Source organism: Neoarius graeffei, chromosome 14, assembly GCF_027579695.1.
Source record: "Neoarius graeffei isolate fNeoGra1 chromosome 14, fNeoGra1.pri, whole genome shotgun sequence".
Classification (NCBI taxonomy): domain Eukaryota; kingdom Metazoa; phylum Chordata; class Actinopteri; order Siluriformes; family Ariidae; genus Neoarius; species Neoarius graeffei.
The window spans coordinates 43,973,129-43,989,962 of record NC_083582.1 but is presented as its reverse complement, the minus strand read 5'-3'; the positions used below and the strand labels follow the sequence as shown (position 1 = coordinate 43,989,962).

The 16,834-nt window shown below is 40.6% G+C and overlaps 1 protein-coding gene across 2 annotated transcripts; it reads left to right on the top strand.

The window, feature by feature from the left end:
* The first annotated feature begins 203 nt into the window (after positions 1 to 203).
* On the top strand, positions 204 to 15,538 carry ankrd22 (ankyrin repeat domain 22). Of its 2 annotated transcripts, XR_009656474.1 has the most exons (7): positions 204 to 469; positions 12,360 to 12,551; positions 12,708 to 12,815; positions 12,999 to 13,076; positions 13,162 to 13,260; positions 13,663 to 13,796; positions 14,975 to 15,065. XR_009656474.1 is itself a non-coding variant. In XM_060939761.1 (6 exons), exons 1-6 carry the CDS (start codon positions 449 to 451, stop codon positions 15,050 to 15,052), a joined length of 576 nt encoding a protein of 191 aa, XP_060795744.1. In that variant the 5' UTR covers positions 208 to 448; the 3' UTR covers positions 15,053 to 15,538. The 2 variants fall into 2 exon arrangements, 1 of the variants encoding a protein (XP_060795744.1); XM_060939761.1 differs by lacking the exon at positions 13,663 to 13,796 and having other exon boundaries at positions 208 to 469; positions 14,975 to 15,538.
* The last annotated feature ends 1,296 nt before the right edge of the window (positions 15,539 to 16,834 follow it).

The following is a 16,834-nucleotide window of genomic DNA, read 5'->3' as shown; positions in this document are numbered from 1 at the left end:
AGTCAGGTTTAAATGGTTCGTGTCCAGCAGTAAACGAGCAATTAGACAAGTTTTGGTTGAACATCTTCATTAAAGAGTCGCTAGCTATGCAGTGAGACATTCGCATTGCCTACTTTAATATAGAATACGCGCTCAGGTGAACTGCCTCTACCTGTAAGTGTTGTGTAACACCTGTGTTAATAACTTCCGGGTGTGAGCGCATTGCTTTGCTGGGTGGGAGGCTCTGTCTGTCCTGCGGCTGATGACGTAATGTTACAGTTCCCAAGCTTGTAAGAAAGGTTACTGAGTGCTCGGAAGTAGAACGGTTTCAGAGGTTTATATTAACAAAAATATAAACCCACAGCGTTACTATTTTCACACAGCCACCTAAAGCGGAGACCCAGGAGACCGGATCATTCCTCCAGAGGGACAGTCCCATACACGACACGTGACTGAGACAAACAGAGTTATGGGGGTCCGATATTCAGAGGTGCGTAAACAATAAGATACACTTACCTTTTGTGCTGATTACTGATTAGGTTTCCAAAGGGTTTGTTTATATATATATATATATATATATATATATATATATATATATATATATATACTACCGTTCAAAAGTTTGGGGTCACTTTGAAATGTCCTTATTTTTGAAAGAAAAGCACTGTTCTTTTCAATGAAGATCACTTTAAACTAATCAGAAATCCACTCTATACATTGCTAATGTGGTAAATGACTATTCTAGCTGCAAATGTGTGGTTTTTGGTGCAATATCTCCATAGGTGTATAGAGGCCCATTTCCAGCAACTCTCACTCCAGTGTTCTAATGGTACAATGTGTTTGCTCATTGCCTCAGAAGGCTAATGGATGATTAGAAAACCCTTGTACAATCATGTTAGCACAGCTGAAAACAGTTGAGCTCTTTAGAGAAGCTATAAAACTGACCTTCCTTTGAGCAGATTGAGTTTCTGGAGCATCACATTTGTGGGGTCGATTAAATGCTCAAAATGACCAGAAAAATGTCTTGACTATATTTTCTATTCATTTTACAACTTATGGTGGTAAATGGTGGCACGGTGGTGTAGTGGTTAGCGCTGTCGCCTCACAGCAAGAAGGTCCGGGTTCGAGCCCCGTGGCCGGCGAGGGTCTTTCTGTGTGGAGTTTGCATGTTCTCCCCGTGTCCGCGTGGGTTTCCTCCGGGTGCTCCGGTTTCCCCCACAGTCCAAAGACATGCAGGTTAGGTTAACTGGTGACTCTAAATTGACCGTAGGTGTGAATGTGAGTGTGAATGGTTGTCTGTGTCTATGTGTCAGCCCTGTGATGACCTGGCGACTTGTCCAGGGTGTACCCCGCCTTTCGCCCGTAGTCAGCTGGGATAGGCTCCAGCTTGCCTGCAACCCTGTAGATCAGGATAAGTGGCTACAGATCATGGATGGATGAAGATGTGTATATATATTATCTGTAGCTGCTTATCCTGTTATTAGCCTTACTGTATGTCCGTAAAATATTTTTATCCACTGATATTTGAATGACCTTGTGTATATATTTGAATTTGGTGCTCCAGCTAAATGTATTCCAGGTGTAAATGCTGATTTATTTTTTGGTTACTGAATGTCTTCTGTGTAGCTATAGCTAATGTCCTTTACTTTCACACACACTGAGTCTATATAACTCTTATACCTGGGATTCTCAAACTTCACAGTTTGAGGCCCATTTAACTCAAACAAACAAACCCCACCAATTATCCGTAACCGCTTATCCTGTGCAGGGTTTCAGGCAAGCTGGAGTCTATTCCAGCTGACTATGGGTGAGAGGCAGGGTACACCATGGACAAGTTGCCAGGTTATCGCAGGGCTTAGACATAGGTAGACAACCATTCACATTCACACCTATGGTCAATTTAGAGCCACCAATTAGCCTAACCTGCATGTCTTTGGACTGTGGGGGAAACCAGAGCACCCGGAGGAAACCCACGCAGACCCGGGGAGAACATGCAAACTCCACGCAGAAAGGCCCCCATCAGCCACTGAGCTGGAGCCCAGACCCTTCTTGCTGTGAGGCGACCGTGCTACCTGCTACACCACCATGCCACCAAACAAACTCTTTTTTTTTTTTTTTTTTTAAATGAAACCTAACATACAATCCAAGTTGAGATTATTTATAAGCTGACATTGTATTGAGTTATTGAGGTTTGGATGAAATTTAACTGCATGTGTATATGTGATTTTATATAAATACAGGACCAGTCAAAGGTTTGGACACACCTACTAAATTTAATGTTTTGTTATTATTTTTATGAAATTAAGTCAGTTCTTCATGTCTTAAAGTAATGATGGATGTCGTTTCTCTTTACTTAGTTGAGCAGTTCCTGACACAATATTTATTACTACAGTTGTGGAATAGGGCTATTTACTGTATTTTTATTATTTACTATTTACTGTTTGAGCTCAAACACAAAAGAAGGCAAGAAATTGGTTAAGATAATGTGTGCAAAGCATCATCAAGGTAAACAGTAGCTACTTTGAAGAATCTAAAATATCAAACATATTTTGTTTTATTAACACCACATAATTCCATACATGTTCCATATGTTATTTCATAATTTTGACATCTTCAGTATTGTTCTACAATGTAGAAAATAGTCAAAATACAGGACAACCTATGAATGAGTAGGGGTGTCCAGACTTTTGACTGGTACTATATATAATTGCTTGAAAGTAATGCTTTTAAATATGTGATGTGACCTGAAAATTTGTGAACGCTTCAGAATTTTCTGTATTTATGCATTAATATAATATAAAACATAAGATTTTCACTCAGGTCCTAAATGTAGATAAAGAGAACCCAATCAAACAAATGAGATAAAATATTATGCTTGGGCATATTTATTGAGGAAAATGACCTGATATTACACATCAGTGAGTGGTAAAAGTATGTGAACTCTAGTTTTATAGAATAGAAAGCCTTTATTGTCATCACACAGAGTATAATGAGATTCAGAGCTGCTCCATAAAGTGCACACACACACATAGAATAAAAAGAAAAGGTATGTACAATATACAATACACAAAGGTAATTTTACCTTCAAATTATCAATTAATTTGAAGGTAAAATTAGAGTCAGATGTTTTACAGTCAATGGGACGACAATCAGGTGTGAGTAGGCACCCTGTTTTATTTAAAGAACAGGGATCTATCAAAGTCTGATCTTCACAACACATGTTTGTGGAAGTGTATCATTGCATGAGTAAAGGAGACTTCTGAGGAGCTCTGAAAGAGTTGTTGATGCTCATCACACTGGAAAAGGTTACAAAATCATCTCTAAAGAGTTTGGACTCCACCAATCCACAGTTAGACAATTGGAGAAAATTCATGATCACTGCTACCCTCCCCAGGAGTGGTCGATCAACAAAGATCACTCCAAGAGCAAGATGTCTAATAGTCTGCGAAGTCTCGTGGGAACCCAGGGTAACTTCTAAGCAACTAAAGGCCTCTCTCACATTTGGCTAATGTTCATGAGTCCACCATCAGGAGAACACAGAACAACAGTGGTGTGCATGGCAGGGTTGCAAGGAGAAAGCTACTGCTCTCCAAAAAGAACATTGCTGCCTGACTACAACTTGCTAAAGATCACGTGGACAAGCCAGAAGATTATTGGGGGGATTGTGGATGGATGAGCCAAAAATATAACTTTTTGATTTAAATGGAAAGCATGATGTTTGTGAAAAGGAAAACACTGCATTCCAGCATAAAAACCTTTTCCCATCTGTGAAACATGGTGGTGGTAGTATCATGGTTTGGACTTGATTTGCTGCATCTGGGCCAGAATGGCTTACCATCATTGATCTCTCCTGTGGTTCAAAAGAGGAACATGGGCCACTGACAGTCGACCTTCACTTTGTCTTGTTCTGTGCTTCTTTCTCCAACTGCTTCAAGGTGTAGCCAGCTGTCTGGATTGTTGCTGTTGTGTTCCATCTCCAAGTATTCCAGGGGTGACCTCTCTTTCTTTCCTCCTGAGAGTTCCACTGTAATGCCTGTGATGATGTTCCTAGGTTTTCGTAGGGTATGGCCAATCCACCCCCATTTTCTTCGCTGTATTTAAGTTACCACGGGTGTTTTTCTTTTGTTTTTGTCAGCAATTCTTCATTGGTAATCTTTTCTGGCCACCATATCCTTAGGATCCTACGTAGGCATCTGTTGACAAAACCCTGGATGATCTTTTTGGAGCGTTTTTGCTGTTTGCCAAGTTTCTGCCCTATACAACAAAACTGATTTCACGTTTGAGTTGAAGATCTGTAGTTTTGTGGAGATCAAGATGATGTGTGCCTTCCAGATGTTTCTCAGCATTACAAAGGCTAGCTTTTCCCATTCTAGCTCATAGATCCTTTTCTGTTCCTCCTATGATGATGCCAAGGTAGATGAAATCCTTGACTTCCTCTATGATGTTTCCTTTTATCTTCACTGACTCTCTGTTGATCAGATCTGTCGACTGGATCATGCGACAAACAACAGTAAACAAATGTAATGGGATCCAGTGGACAATATGACCAGCTGGGTGACCCTGATTTTGTGGATGACATTGCTCTGCTGTCACACACCCACAAATGGATGCAAGACGAGGTAACTCTACTGGATGAATACAGTGGTGCTTGAAAGTTTGTGAACCCTTTAGAATTTTCTATATTTCTGCATAAATATGACCTAAAACATCATCAGGTTTTCACACAAGTCCTAAAAGTAGATAAAGAGAACCCAGTTAAACAAATTAAACAAAAATATTATACTTGGTCATTTATTTATTGAGGAAAATGATCCAATATTACATATCTGTGAGTGGCAAAAGTATGTGAACCTCTAGGATTAGCAGTCGACTTGAAGGTGAAATTAGAGTCGGGTGTTTTCAATCAATGGGATGACAATCAGGTGTGAGTGGGCACCCTGTATAATTTAAAGAACAGGGATCTATCAAAGTCTGATCTTCACAACACATGTTTGTGGAAGTGTATCATAGCACAAACAAAGGAGATTTCTGAGGACCTCAGAAAAAGCGTTGTTGATGGTCATCAGGCTGGAAAAGGTTATAAAACCATCTCTAAAGAGTTTGGACTCCACCAATCCACAGTCAGACAGATTGTGTACAAATGGAGGAAATTCAAGACCATTGTTACCCTCCCCAGGAGTGGTCGACCAACAAAGATCACTCCAAGAGCAAGGCGTGAAATAGTCAGCGAGGTCACAAAGGACCCCAAGATAACTTCTAAGCAACTGAAGGCCTCTGTTCTGTATGGAGGAATGGGCTAAAATTCCTCCAAGCCGGTGTGCAGGACTGATCAACAGTTACCGGAAACGTTTAGTTGCAGTTATTGCTGCACAAGGGGGTCACACCAGATACTGAAAGCAAAGGTTCACATACTTTTGCCACTCACAGATATGTAATATTGGATCATTTTCCTCAATAAATAAATGACCAAGTATAATATTTGTGTCTCATTTGTTTAACTGGGTTCTCTTGATCTATTTTTAGGACGTGGGTGAAAATCTGATGATGTTTTAGGTCATATTTATGCAGAAATATAGAAAATTCTAAAGGGTTCACAAACTTTCAAGCACCACTGTATGTCACATCAACTGGATTATGCATCAGCATCAACAAAACCAAGGCGTTGATGGCCATCATTGATGGAACAACGAATTCTGAATTATTCCAGCAAATTCTAAAGAAAAATAGAGCATCTGTTCACAGAAAGTGAGTCATGCAGCAAGACGGAGACTAATCATACAAGTCATTCTACTAAAGAATGGTTAGAGAATAGTAAAGTTTGAGTTTTGGAATGGGAACAGGTCTGACTTACTGCCGGCAATGCGAACCAGACTCCTGCTCCATTCGTACAGGGACCGGACAGCCCTTAGCAAAGAGCCCTGAACCCCATACTCCCGAAGCATCCCCCACAGAATACCACGAGGGACACGGTCGAGTGCCTTCTCCAGATCCACAAAGCACATGTGGACTGGATGGGCAAACTCCCATGAACCCTCGAGCATCCTATGAAGGGTATAGAGCTGGTCCAGTGTTCCACAACCAGGACGAAAACCGCATTATTCCTCCTGGATCCGAGGTTCGACTATTGGCCGAATTCTCCTCTCCAGTACCCTGGAGTAAACCTTCCCGGGGAGGCTGAGAAGTGTGATTCCCCTATAATTGGATCACACTCTCCGGTCCCCTTTCTTAAAAAGAGGGACCACCACCCCAGTCTGCCACTCCAGAGGCACTGTCCCCGACCACCACGCGATGTTGCAGAGGCATGTCAGCTAAGACAGCCCCACAACATCCAGAGACTTAAGATACTCAGGGCGGATCTCATCCACCCCCGGTGCCTTGCCACCGAGGAGCTTGCAAACCACCTCAGTGACTTCGGCTTGGGTAATGGATGAGTCCACCTCTGAGTCATCAGCCTCCGCTTCCTCAATGGAAGATGTGACGGTGGGATTGAGGAGATCCTCGAAGTATTCCTTCCAAGCCAAAGCCCTGACCTTAATCCAAAAGAAATGTTGTTTGAGAAGATCATGTGAAGAAACCCACCAACATCAGAGTTGAAGCCGTTCTGTACGGAGGAGGAATGAGCTAAAATTCCCCCAAGCCAGTGTGCAGGACTGATCAACAGTTACAAAAAAAAAGTTTAATTGCAGTTATTGCTGCACAATGGGGTCATACAAGATACTGAAAGCAAAGGTTCACATACTTTTGCCACTTGCAAATATTATTGGATCATTTTCCTCAATAAATAAATGACCAAAAATAATACTTTTTTTGTCTCATTTGTTTAATTGGGTTCTTTTTATCTACTTCTAGGACTTGTGAGAAAATCTTGATGTTTTAGCTCATATTTATGCAGAAATATAGAAAATGCAAAAGGATTCACAAACTTTCAAGCTCCTGTGGTTTGTGTGTGTAATATACAGTGCCTTGCAAAAGTATTCATCCCCCTTGGCGTATGTCCTGTTTTGTCACATTACAAGATGGAATTAAAATGGATTTTTGGAGGGTTAGCACCATTTGATTTAAAAAAAAAAATACTTGCCACTTTAAAGGTGCAAATTGTTGTTTTATTGTGACACCAACAATAATTAAGATTAAAAAACAGAAATCTGGAATGTGCATAGGTATTCAGCCCCTTTCGTATGAAACCCCTAAATAAGAGCTGGTCCAACCAATTCACTTCATAAGTCCCATAATTAGTTGATTAAGGTCCACCTGTGTGCAAAGTGTCACATGACCAGTCACTTGATGTCTGTATAAATCAACCTGTTCTGGAAGGACCCTGACTCTGCAACACTGCTAAGCAAGCAACATGGAAACCAAGGAGCCTCCAAACAGGTCAGAGACAAAGTTGTGGAGAAATATAGATCAGACTTGGGTTATAAAAAATATCCCAAACTTTGACTATCCCAGGGAGCACCATTAAATCCATTATAGCAAAATGGAAAAAATATGGCACCACTACAAACCTGACAAGAGAAGGCCGCCCACCAAAACTCACAGACTGGGCAAGGAGGGCATTAATCAGAGATGCAACAAAGATACCAAAGATAACACTGAAGGAGCTGCAAAGATCTACAGTGGAGATGGGAGTATCTGTCCATAGAACCACTTTAAGCTGTACACTCCACAGAGTGGGGCTTTATGGAAGAGTGGCCAGAAAAAAGCCATTGCTTAAGAAAACACATTTGGAGTTTGCCCAACAGCATGTGGCAGACTCCCCAAACACATGGAAGAAGATTCTCTGGTCAGATGAGACTAAAATTGATCTTTTTGGCCATCATGGGAAATGCTACACGTGGTGCAAACCCGATACTTCCCATAACCCTGAGAACACCATTCCTACAGTGAAGCATAGTGGTGGCAGCATAATGCTGTGGGGATATTTTTCATCTGCAGGGACAGGAAAGCTGGTCAGGACTGAAGGAAAGATGGATGGCACTAAATACAGGGTAATTCTGGAGGAAAACCTGTTTGAGTCAGCCAGAGGTTTGAGACTTGGATGAAGGTTCACATTCCAGCAGGACAATGACCCTAAACATACTGCTAAAGCTACACTGGAGTGGTTTAAAGGGAAACATTTAAATGTCTTGGAATGGCCTGATCAAAGCCCAGACCTCAATCCAGTTGAGAATCTGTGGCATAACTTGAAGATTGCTGTACACCAACGCAACCCATCTAACTTGAAGGAGTTGGAGCAGTTTTGCCTTGAGGAATGGACAAAAATCCCAGTGGCTAGATGTGCTAAGCTAATAGAGACACATAGCTCAAGAGAATTGCAGCTGTAATTGCAGCAAAAGGTGGCTCGACAGAGTATTGTCTTTGAGGGTGTGAATACCTATGCACACTCCAAATTTCTGTTTTTTTTTTGGGGGGGGGGGTTCATATTAATTATTGTTTTTGTCACAATAAAACAACAATTGCACCTATAAAGTGGTAGGCATGTTGTACAAATAAAATGGTGTTAACCCCCCAAAAATCCATTTTAAATTCCATGTTGTAATGCACCAAAACAGGACAAAACACAAAAGGGGATGAACACTTGCAAAACGTGTGTGCGTGTGTATATATATATATATATATATATATATATATATATATATATATATATATATATATATACACACTAGTGCATCTCAAAATATTGGCATATCGTGAAAGTTTTTTTTTTTTCATAATTTAATTCAAAAAGGAAAACTTTCATATTCTATATTCATTACACAAAGTGAAATTTCATGGAATTTTTGTTTTAATTTTTGATGATTTATGGTTTATAGCTCATGAAACTGGATTTCTGATTATCTCAAAATATAATATTCCATCTTGAGTTTGAGTAAAACAGTATAAATACTGTGTATGTCTCCATCTAGTTCAGTACATGCAACCACAATCATGGGGAAGACTGCTGACTTGACAGTCGTCCAGAAGCTGATCATCAGCTCCCTCCACAAGGAGGGTAAGCCACAGAAGGTCATTGCTGAAAAGGCTGGCTGGAAAAGGTGCACAAGTAACAGGGATGAGCACAGCCTCTTTTCATCTTGTCAGGTCAAAGTAAATTTTGCATTTCATTTGGAAATCAAGGTCCTAGAATCTGGAGGAAAAGTGGAGAGGTACAGGATCCATGGTATTTGAAGTCCAGTGTGAAGTTTCCGCAGTCTGTGATGATTTGGGGTGCCATGACATCTGCTGGTGTTGGTCTACTATGTTTTATCAAGTCCACTGAGCAACAGTCCAGTTCTTTCTCTCCTTAGCCCAGGTAAGATGCATCTGACGTTGTCTCTGGTTCAGGAGTGGCTTGATATTAGGAATGTGACAGTTGTATCCCCTTTCCTGAAGACGTGTGTGTGTGTGATGGCTCTTGATGCACTGACACCAGCCTCAGTACACTCCTTGTGAAGTTCTCCCAAGTTCTTGAATCAACTGTTCTTGACAATTCTCTCAAGGCTGCGGTCATCACTGTTGCTTGTGCACCTTTTCCAGCCAGCCTTTTCAGCAACGACCTTCTGTGGCTTACCCTCCTTGTGGAGGGAGTTGATGATCATCTTCTGGACAACTGTCAAGTCAGCAGTCTTCCCCATGATTGTGGTTGCATGTACTGAGCTAGACTGAGAGAGATCCATGGTATTTATACTGTTTTACTCAAAGTTGAAATTAAATTCTAATATTTTGAGATACGGGCGGCACGGTGGTGTAGTGGTTAGCGCTGTCGCCTCACAGCAAGAAGGTCCTGGGTTCGAGCCCTGGGGCCGGCGAGGGCCTTTCTGTGTGGAGTTTGCATGTTCTCCCCGTGTCCGCATGGGTTTCCTCCGGGTGCTCCGGTTTCCCCCACAGTCCAAAGACATGCAGGTTAGGTTAACTGGTGACTCTAAATTGACTGTAGGTGTGAATGTGAGTGTGAATGGTTGTCTGTGTCTATGTGTCAGCCCTGTGATGACCTGGCGACTTGTCCAGGGTGTACCCCGCCTTTCGCCCGTAGTCAGCTGGGATAGGCTCCAGCTTGCCTGCGACCCTGTAGAAGGATAAAGCGGCTAGAGATAATGAGAATGAGATGAGATTTTGAGATACTGGATTTTTGATTTTCATGAGCTATAAGCCATAATCATCAAAATTAAAACAAAAAACCTTAAAGTATTTGTTTACATGTACTGAATATAGAATGTATGAAAGGTTACCTTTTTGAATTAAATTATGAAAAAAGTGAACTTTCACGATATTCCAATATTTTGAGGGGTGTGTGTAGGCTCTTATAACAGCAAAGGGGAACATCTTGGTGTGATGGTCAAATGTCCACATAGTTTTGGCCATATAATGTAAAATATAGTTGTAATTTACAGTGATAACAGGAACTAACTTGTTTCATGGGCACTGCACAATATTAAATGTTGGTGTGTGGGGCACTGAGTGCAGAATTATTAGGCAAGTGAGTATTTTGACCACAACATCCTTTTAATGCATGTTGTCCCACTCCAAGCTGTTTAGGCTTGAAAGCCTACTACCAATTAAGTATATCAGGTGCTGTGCATCTGTGTAATGAGAGGGGGTGTGGTCTAATGACATCAACACCCTATATCAGGTGTGCATAATTATTAGGCAACCTCTTTTCCTCTGGCAAAACGGGTCAGAAGAGAGATCTGACAGACTTTGAAAAGTATAAAATTGTGAGATGTCTTGCAGACGGATGCAGCACTCTTGAAATTGTGAAGATGTTGAAACGTGATCACCGAACAATCAAGCGTTTCATTGCAAATAGTCAACAGGGTCGAAAGAAGCGTGTGGGGGGAAAAAAAAGGCGCAAAATAACTGCACATGATCTGCGGAAAATCAAGCGTGAAGCTAACAAGCAGCCATTAGCATCCAGTTCTGCCATATTCCAGAGTTGCAACATTCCTGGAGTGTCAAAGAGTACAAGGTGTGCAATACTGAGGGACATGGCCAAGGTAAGGAAGGCTGAAAAATGACCACCACTGAGTAAGGCACACAAGATAAAATGTCAAGACTGGGCCAAGAAATATCTTAAGACTGATTTTTTTAAGGTGCTGTGGTCTGATGAGATGAGAGTGACTCTTGATGGGCCAGATGGATGGGCCTGTGGCTGGATCAGTAATGGGCACAGAGCTCCACTCTGACTCGGACGCCAGCAAGGTGGAGGTGGAGTACTGCTATGGGCTGGTATCATCAAAGACGAGTTTGTTGGACCTTTTCGAGTTGAGGATGGACTCAAACTCAACTCCCAGACCTACTGCCAGTTCCTGGAAGAAACCTTCTTCAAGCAGTGGTATAGGAAAAAGTCAGCATCTTTCAAGAAGAACATGATTTTCATGCAGGATAACGCTCCATCTCATGCGTCCAAATACTCCACTGCGTGGCTAGCCAGTAAAGGTCTGAAAGGTGAAAAAAATAATGACATGGCCCCCTTGTTCACCTGACCTAAACCCCATAGAGAACCTGTGGTCCATTATAAAACGTGAGGTCTACAAAGAGGGAAAACAGTACACCTCTCTGAACAGCGTCTGGGAGGCCGTGGTTGCTGCTGCACACAATGTTGGTCGTGAACAGATAAAGAAATTGACAGAATCTATGGATGGAAGGCTTTTGAGTGTCCTCATGAAGAAGGGTGGCTATATTGGTCACTGATTTGTTTTTGTTTTGTGTTTGAATGTCATATGTTTATTTGCAAATCTGGAGTTGTCATATCAGTGTACCTGGTGAAAATAAATAAGTGAAATGGCTACATATTTGGTTTTTATTAAGTTGCCTAATAATTCTGCACAGTGAAAGTTACCTGAACACATACATATTCTCCTAAAATGGCCAAAACTAAAAACACCCCACTCTAACTTCCATACATATTCAGCTTTGATATTTGAGTCTTTTTGTTTGATTGAGAACATAGTTGTTGTTCAATAATAAAACTAACCCTCAAAAATACAACTTGCCTAATAATTCTGCACTCCGTGTATGGGTAAAACACAATAGAACCTGTCTTTCAGTAATAAATTAGAATTGGCAAATTGCTGTGAACACTGAATGTGTGACTCATGACCCTGCCTATACAAGTTGGTGTAGATGATGGACATGATCTAAAATGTGTGGATATAATGGTTGTTTTAGACCTCCCAAAGGCTTGTGTATTGAATCAAGTTCTAGCATGAGTTGTTGTGTGGAAATTTTCATTTTCGTGTGTATTAGAGCAATGTTTAAGACCTTTTGTACCCAACTTGCATCTGTATTATGTGCTTGATTATACTAATTAGTTCTTCACATGATAAATATACTATTGATTTTGTTGGTATAGGATCCAACATGGCATACGTTCACATGGATTTTGATTTTTTTTTTCGTAGCCCATTTGCCATGCAGCTTACCAGGGTGAACTCCACCAGGTGTACCATCTGCTCAAGGCTGATGCCAAGAAATTAAATGTTCAGGATGAATTATTAGGAGACACACCACTCATAGCTGCCTGTAAGGGTGGAAGAGTCCGCGTTGTCAAATACCTTTTGGATAAAAAAGCTGATGTATCCATAAGAAACAAGGTATCGCTTGTGGTTTGTGTCTCAGCCTTCTGTAGTAACTCATGTAGTGAACTTTTAAATGCTTAAAACTTTTATTTTAAATGTAGTTGGTGTGAAATGGTGTGTGGATGCATTTGTCAGTTTGCATGGAATAATGGTATACTCTTTTGTCTTTAGAAACAAAGGACTTGCCTGCACTATGTTGGAAAAAGGGCACTTTCCTTCTTGGATTACCTCATGATTGCTATTCTCATGCCCATTCTACTGATTGGGTATCTCATATTGGTACAGTATAATTTTATTGTTGAATAGTGTCATGCTCTACACATGAATCTGCTTGAGAAGGTGGAAAATGACATACAAAAAGCACATGCATGCTGATTACGCTTGACTTGCATATCTGATATGATGGTACTTCTTTTTTTCCCATCAAGTCACACCAGATAACTGGTTTTACCACTTTAACAGTACAAGAAACAGAAGCAGAATGTGACACTGCTGGAGATGGTGTTAAACAGTAAAGCAGATATTAATGCTGTAGACTATGTGAGTAATGCTAAACATTGTTATCGCCCCGAAACGATGTTCATCAACATGTTTGCTGTGTTATTCATGTGTGTTTCTTTAACAGAAAGGGAACACTGCACTTCACTATGCTTGCCAGCGTAAAAGTCACCGACTTGTTCTATTGCTACTGGAGGCAAATGCAGATATTTCGATACAAAACAATGTAAGGTTCCTTTTTATGCATGACTGAATATTGCAGGTAGTATAAACCGTTGGTCTTTTGTTCTATATCAGTGATGGAGAAATAAATAAGAATCAAACCATAATGCAGGTGGAAAAAAAAATGATCCATCATGGAGCAGGTGTGTGGTTTTTTTTTTTGTTTTTTTTTTTTTAATTCTTATACCACAGCAGTTGGCCAAAGATTACAATGTTTTTATGACTTAAAGAACACATCACACATGTTCTTCCCTATAGCCAGCAAGGGCATAACTGATGACATTAACAGTCCATCATTGGATGGTGTCTAGGACATTTTTTTAAACTTGGAGCCCATCCGTCTTGAAGCTCGATCAGTGGACAATTTATAGTTGCCACTTAGCCTAACTGCATGTCTTTGGACTAGGAGGAAACCTGCGCAGATACGTGGAGAACATGCAGTCTCAACACAGATAGGGCCCTCATCGGCCGTGACGTTTGAACCCAGAACCTTCTTGCTGTGGGGCAACACTGCTAACCACTGCACCACCATGCCGCCCCGTACGTTTACATTTACATTACAGGCATTTAGTAGATGCTTTGATCCAGACCAACGTACAACATACCCGGAGCAGTTGGGGGTTAGGTGTTGCTCAAGGGCACTTCAGCCATTCCTGCTGGTCCAGGGAATCGAACTGGAGACCTTTTGGTCCTAAAGCTGCTTCTCTGTGCTTCTCATTAGACCAGGGGTGTCAAACCTGATCCATAAAGGGCCTTGTGGCTGCAGGTTTTCATTCCAGCCATGCAGCAGCACACCTGACTTGGCTCATTCAATCAACTGAACTGTCTTCACACAGTCAAATACTTGCAGCCACACCCACCCTTGATTAAAGGGTGGGTGTGTCAGTTGATTGAATAAGCCAAATCAGGGTGCTGCTGCATGGCTGGAATGAAAACCTGCAGCCACACGGCCCTTTATGGATCAGGTTTGACACCCCTGCATTAGACCATGGCTTCTCCATGTATTTAAATACAATGTTGTGGAAGGCCAGTGAAACACGTTCCTGTTATTCACTTGTGTTATAGCAGCTATAAATGGTTGTTTCCACACCACCTTCTGTTTTTCTCTCGAAGTAGATAAGACAAAAAAAAAATCATCCTGAAGTTTCTCCTGTGTCAGAAAACCTGGTTACTTTGGAGACCCCCTCCAAAAATGTGAAACATATTCTTACAGAAATCTTCCCCATATCAACAACTTATACTTTTTTTTTTTGCTTTTTTTTTTTTTTGTTATGAGGAGCATCCATCGTGTAAATCCATATGCAAGTTGCTACTAGAGAAATGATAATGGATGAGACAAGCATATTAATATAAACCTTGCAGCCAGGATTAATGTCCAAGTTGTCCTGCTTTCAAAAATTAATCCTTACCTTCTTCCCAAGAATCAAGCATTCAACAACACTGTGGTATAATAGAATAAAATGTACCTAAAGCATAACTCCTATGTAAATAGGATGTGTGGAGTGTTGTACATAATCGGATAAGTAGCGATTCACTAATTATAAGGAATTTTACGGAGTTTAATTGGATAGCAGTGGCAACACATTTACAGCAGTCGCACATTTTGAAAGTCTTCTTAAAATGGAGGTAGTTTTATCGAAGTATTACATGGGTATAATATGTAATACGTTTTAAGAGTGAATACTAACTATGGTTATGGTTGTCTTTTATTTTTACAGGATGGTGAAACACCGCTGGATATTGCAATCAGACAGAAATTCAAAAAAATTATAGTAATGCTGGAAAAATCAAAATGACATGTCCTTATGCACCCCAGTAGGCAAGTTTTGAAATTTTTGGTGTACAGCTGTGAAATGAAATGGCCACCATTCTAAAGTCCACAATGAAAAGATGTCCTCAGGTTAATAAACCAGTATTCACACAAACTCAACTTTAAAACGTAACTGTACATGCTTTTTACCATTTCTGATTTAAACACTTACAATGCAAGGTTGTGTCCTTTCTGTTTAGTTTTTGGGGTATATAGTAAAACTTTAGTCTCCTGCTTTAACAGTATTGGGTATGAATGTTGCACTTTAGGAAAAGACTGACCTGACGAATACAGGTTTAAAATGTTTATTGTTACTGATGGTTTGTGTTTAACATGTCGGGGTTGACGATACTTCTCTCTATGGTGGAAATTCATGTGGTGTATTTCAAAAATGTGGTTTATCCATTTTTGCACGTGTGCAATGTATTTCAAATGTGTTTTATAAAGATTAAAAGCTGTATGGTTTTACTGATATACAGTGCTTCATATATCATGTTAAGTCTCCTCTCTGTCACAAGGAACATGGATCTGACACCCATTTTCACTTTCTTAAACAAGTAAGGCTGGTACTACTCGCTTTACCAGTAATTCTATACAGTGGTGCTTGGAAGTTTGTGAACCCTTTAGAATTTTCTATATTTCTGCATAAATATGACCAAAAACATCATCAGGTTTTCACACAACTCCTAAAAGTAGATAAAGAGAACCCAGTTAAACAAATTAAACAAAAATATTATACTTGGTCATTTATTTATTGAGGAAAATGAGCCAATATTACATATCTGTGAGTGGCAAAAGTATGTGAACCTCTAGGATTAGCAGTTAATTTGAAGGTGAAATTAGAGTCAGGTGTTTTCAATCAATGGGATGACAATCAGGAGTGAGTGGGCACCCTGTTTGATAGATCCCTGTTCTTTAAATAAAAGTCTGATCTTCACAACACGTTTGTGGAAGTGTATCATGAAACGAACAAAGGAGATTTCTGAGGACCTCAGAAAAAGCGTTGTTGATGCTCATCAGGTTGGAAAAGGTTACAAAACCATCTCTAAAGAGTTTGGACTCCACCAATCCACAGTCAGACAGATTGTGTACAAATGGAGGAAATTCAAGACCATTGTTACCCTCCTCAGGAGTGGTCGACCAACAAAGATCACTCCAAGAGCAAGGCGTGTAATAGTCGGCGAGGTCACAAAGGACCCCAGGGTAACTTCTAAGCAACTGAAGGCCTCTCTCACATTGGCTACTGTTAATGTTCATGAGTCCACCATCAGGGGAACACAGAACAACAATGGTGTGCATGGCAGGTTTGCAAGGAGAAAGCCACTGCTCTCCAAAAAGAACGTTGCTGCTTGTCTGTAGTTTGCTAAAGATCACGCGGACAAGCCAGAAGGCTATTGGAAAAATGTTTTGTGGATCGATGAGACCAAAATAGAACTTTTTTGTTTAAATGAGAGGCGGTATGTTTGGAGAAAGGAAAACACTGCATTCCAGCATAAGAACCTTATCCCATCTGTGAAACATGGTGGTGGTAGTATCATGGTTTGGGCCTGTTTTGCTGCATCTGGGCCAGGACGGCTTGCCATCACTGATGGAACAATGAATTCTCGATTATACCAGCAAATTCTAAAGGAAAATGTCAGGACATCTGTCCATGAACTGAATCTCAAGAGAAGGTGGGTCATGCAGCAAGACAACGACCCTAAGCACACAAGCCATTCTACCAAAGAATGGTTAAAGAATAATGTTAATGTGTTGGAATGGCCAAGTC

Coding starts and splice junctions, on each gene's coding strand:
- ankrd22 (XM_060939761.1), top strand. CDS start 449: ATGGGGGTCCGATATTCAGAG. Junction 12,552..12,707: donor ATGTATCCATAAGAAACAAG/GTATCGCTTGTG, acceptor TTTTGTCTTTAG/AAACAAAGGACTTGCCTGCA. Junction 13,261..14,974: donor ATATTTCGATACAAAACAAT/GTAAGGTTCCTT, acceptor TTATTTTTACAG/GATGGTGAAACACCGCTGGA.